Source organism: Volvox carteri (assembly GCF_000143455.1).
Source record: "Volvox carteri f. nagariensis unplaced genomic scaffold VOLCAscaffold_64, whole genome shotgun sequence".
NCBI classification, from domain to species: Eukaryota; Viridiplantae; Chlorophyta; class Chlorophyceae; order Chlamydomonadales; family Volvocaceae; genus Volvox; species Volvox carteri.
In genome coordinates this window covers 88,577-91,144 of record NW_003307607.1, presented here as the reverse complement: position 1 = coordinate 91,144, position 2,568 = coordinate 88,577, and the positions used below count along the sequence as shown (strand labels likewise).

At 54.2% G+C, this 2,568-nt stretch overlaps 1 protein-coding gene across 1 annotated transcript in view; it reads left to right on the top strand.

Annotated features, from left to right (window-relative positions):
• The window catches only part of VOLCADRAFT_107363 (uncharacterized protein), a gene marked incomplete at its 3' end in the record, with an annotated part of 14,298 nt that overhangs the window by 6,727 nt on the left and 5,003 nt on the right, over nt 1-2,568 (top strand). Inside the window, exons 10-12 of the mRNA XM_002956691.1 lie at nt 1,182-1,302; nt 1,767-1,918; nt 2,169-2,303. Of these exons, the coding sequence (XP_002956737.1) occupies nt 1,182-1,302; nt 1,767-1,918; nt 2,169-2,303 (408 nt within the window). The remainder of the gene's footprint in view (nt 1-1,181; nt 1,303-1,766; nt 1,919-2,168; nt 2,304-2,568) is intronic.

Sequence of the window (2,568 nt, the reverse complement as noted above, 5' to 3'; positions counted from 1 at the left end):
GGAGGGAAGGGGGGAAGGAAGGGGGGTAAGACGCACCCGTGGCGAGTGAAGCAGACACCAGAGATAAGAGAGTGCGGGTACCCCTCACAGGAATAGACCCAGATAATACATCAGGGGTGTCTATTTGTTGTTAATATAACTGGCCCCTTATGGCCTGTTGGATATAGTAGTGGTTGGCGGCGACGTGGCCGCAGCCGGGTTGCGAAACGCGTTACTAACTAGCTGCACAGTCCACCGATGGCGAAAAGGCGAAACAGCAAAATAACTACCTAGCGGCCGCCGAGCTGAAAGAAAGACGTTGTAAAGAGAGGGGAGGTGCGGAGGAAACCGTAGTGGACGGCAGTGAAGAGTAAAAAGCTAAATGGGCGGTGAAGAGGAAAGGGTATCGCGAAATGTATGGATGTGTGTGTATCGGAAGGTATACGCGAACCTGGTAACTTTGAACTATATTTGAACTATATTTGAACTATATTTGAACTATATTTGAACTATGTTTATCCCTCCTGCTGATTTGCCGTTAGCGGACATGCAAGAGCTCCTCCCTAGCCCCGTCGCTAAACACGGCCCAACACTGAACCAGCCAGCCAACCAACCCATCCAAAAGAAAGGGGAGAAGGGGGAAAGGCAGGGGGGATGAAAGCGGGGTTGGTAAAAGGGGGGATATGCCAGGGCGGGGGACCTGTGTGTAAAGGAGGTACTTGTAGTGCTTGTGTTCTTATGTGGGTTTTGTTGACGAGCTTGGCGGGGGGCCCCCGCGGGGGAGGGCGTTCGTTGGGTGGGGGATTTGGTGTGATGGTGATGGTGGTGTTGCGTGTGCGTGTGCGCGTGTTTGGGTGCCCCTACACCTCACGTGTCTTGGCTCGCCCTCATGGCTTTGTAGCCCCCATCACGCCAAAACTTATGCCACTCTTCTTTTCCCCACATTACACATTACACATAACAACACCCCTTGCATGCGTTATTTCCCCTCCCCTCCCCCTTCCAGTTCAAACTTGTTTCCACAATGGTATGATTTTTTTCGAGGCGTACGTATGTATGTATGTATGTATGTATGTATGTATGTATGTATGTATGTATGTATGACTTAAATTACACTGTGGGCCGCGAGAGCCGGGGGCCGAAGCCGAAACACAGCGCAAGGGTCGGGAGCACACACCGTACGTATGTATGTATGTATGTAGGGTCAAACGGCGGCTGGGGTGATGCGTCGTATGTTGGCAGCGGCAGTGCGGGCGCTGGGGGCGCTGGTTTCGGCGCTACTGGCACCGGCTGTGCTGGGCGTGCTGCGCGTGATGGTGTCAGGTGTGTGTGGAAGGGGGGGGTGGGGAGAGGGGAAGGAGGGTGGGGGATACATACACATATACATGCATACACACACATATACACACATACATACATATATACATGTATATACACACACATACACACACAGGCAGGCAGCCAGCCAGCCAGGCAGGGGGCTCCGCACCTTACCGTCGGCCGCGGCAGCACTTGACTCCAGCTTCACCCACGATCAGCTTAGGAGCGTACCAGAAGAGCAAATACCCGCCTCCCCCGGCTCACACATACAAACATACGCACCTGGGGCTCCGTTTCCTTGAACCACGGGGGGTCGATTACATTACATGCCGCTTAGGACTGTATGAATGTATGTGTGTATGTTTGTGTGTATGTTTGTGTGTATATGTGTGTGTGCTGTGTATCTATGTGTGTGTCCGTGCGTGTGTATGTGTGTATGTATGTGTGTATTGGCTGTTTACCCGCAGGCATCGCAATGAGCTGGTATGCCAACCACTGGATAGCGTACGCCAGTTTCTTACCGTTATCGTTGGCGGCTGCCGTACGCCCCTGGTTGCGTTTGAGGGAGGAGGCGATGGAGCGGGCAGCCGGGCAGCAGGGGCATTACGTGGCGTGTCAGGTGTGCGTGTGTGTGTTTTGGGGGGGGTGCGGGAAGAGGGGAAACAGTGGTGGTGGTTTGGGGAGGGTCCATTGTTACGAGCTTATGACGTGTATGTGGCAGTACTTATGTATGTACGTGCGTACGTATGTAAGTACAGCACAGTCAGCGAAAAGAAGGGGGGCCAGAACCGGAAAGACGTCAAACACACGCATGTATGTATGTATGTATGTGCTCCCAACCCGTGTGTATTGCCGTACATGTACTGCAGGTGTACGGTATTGGCCTGGTGCTGTCGGTGCTTGCTGCAGGGTTGTGTTTCATCGGCATGCAGGGTTTCAGTCAGGTGTTTGCGATGGGGGGGTTGCTGGCATTTGTGGTTGGCAGTTTGCTGGATAACGGAGCGGTGAGTTGGGAGTTGGTGGTTGGCAGTTGGAATGCGAGGAGGGGAATAAAAAGGACGTGCTCAGGACGTGCCCGGAGGCGGGGTGTGGAGCGCCAGGAGGCTGTAGCCGGAGGAGTACGGAGTAGGAGTACGTGCATTCCTCCTCAACATGTAGGCCGCCCAGCTACTTCTTCGCCTCATAAGCCCCTCCTCTTGCTGACCGCCCCGTGGGTCGGGTTGGGTAGGGTTGGGTTGTTCTCCCCCTTCTCTGCCCCCTTCCCCCTCC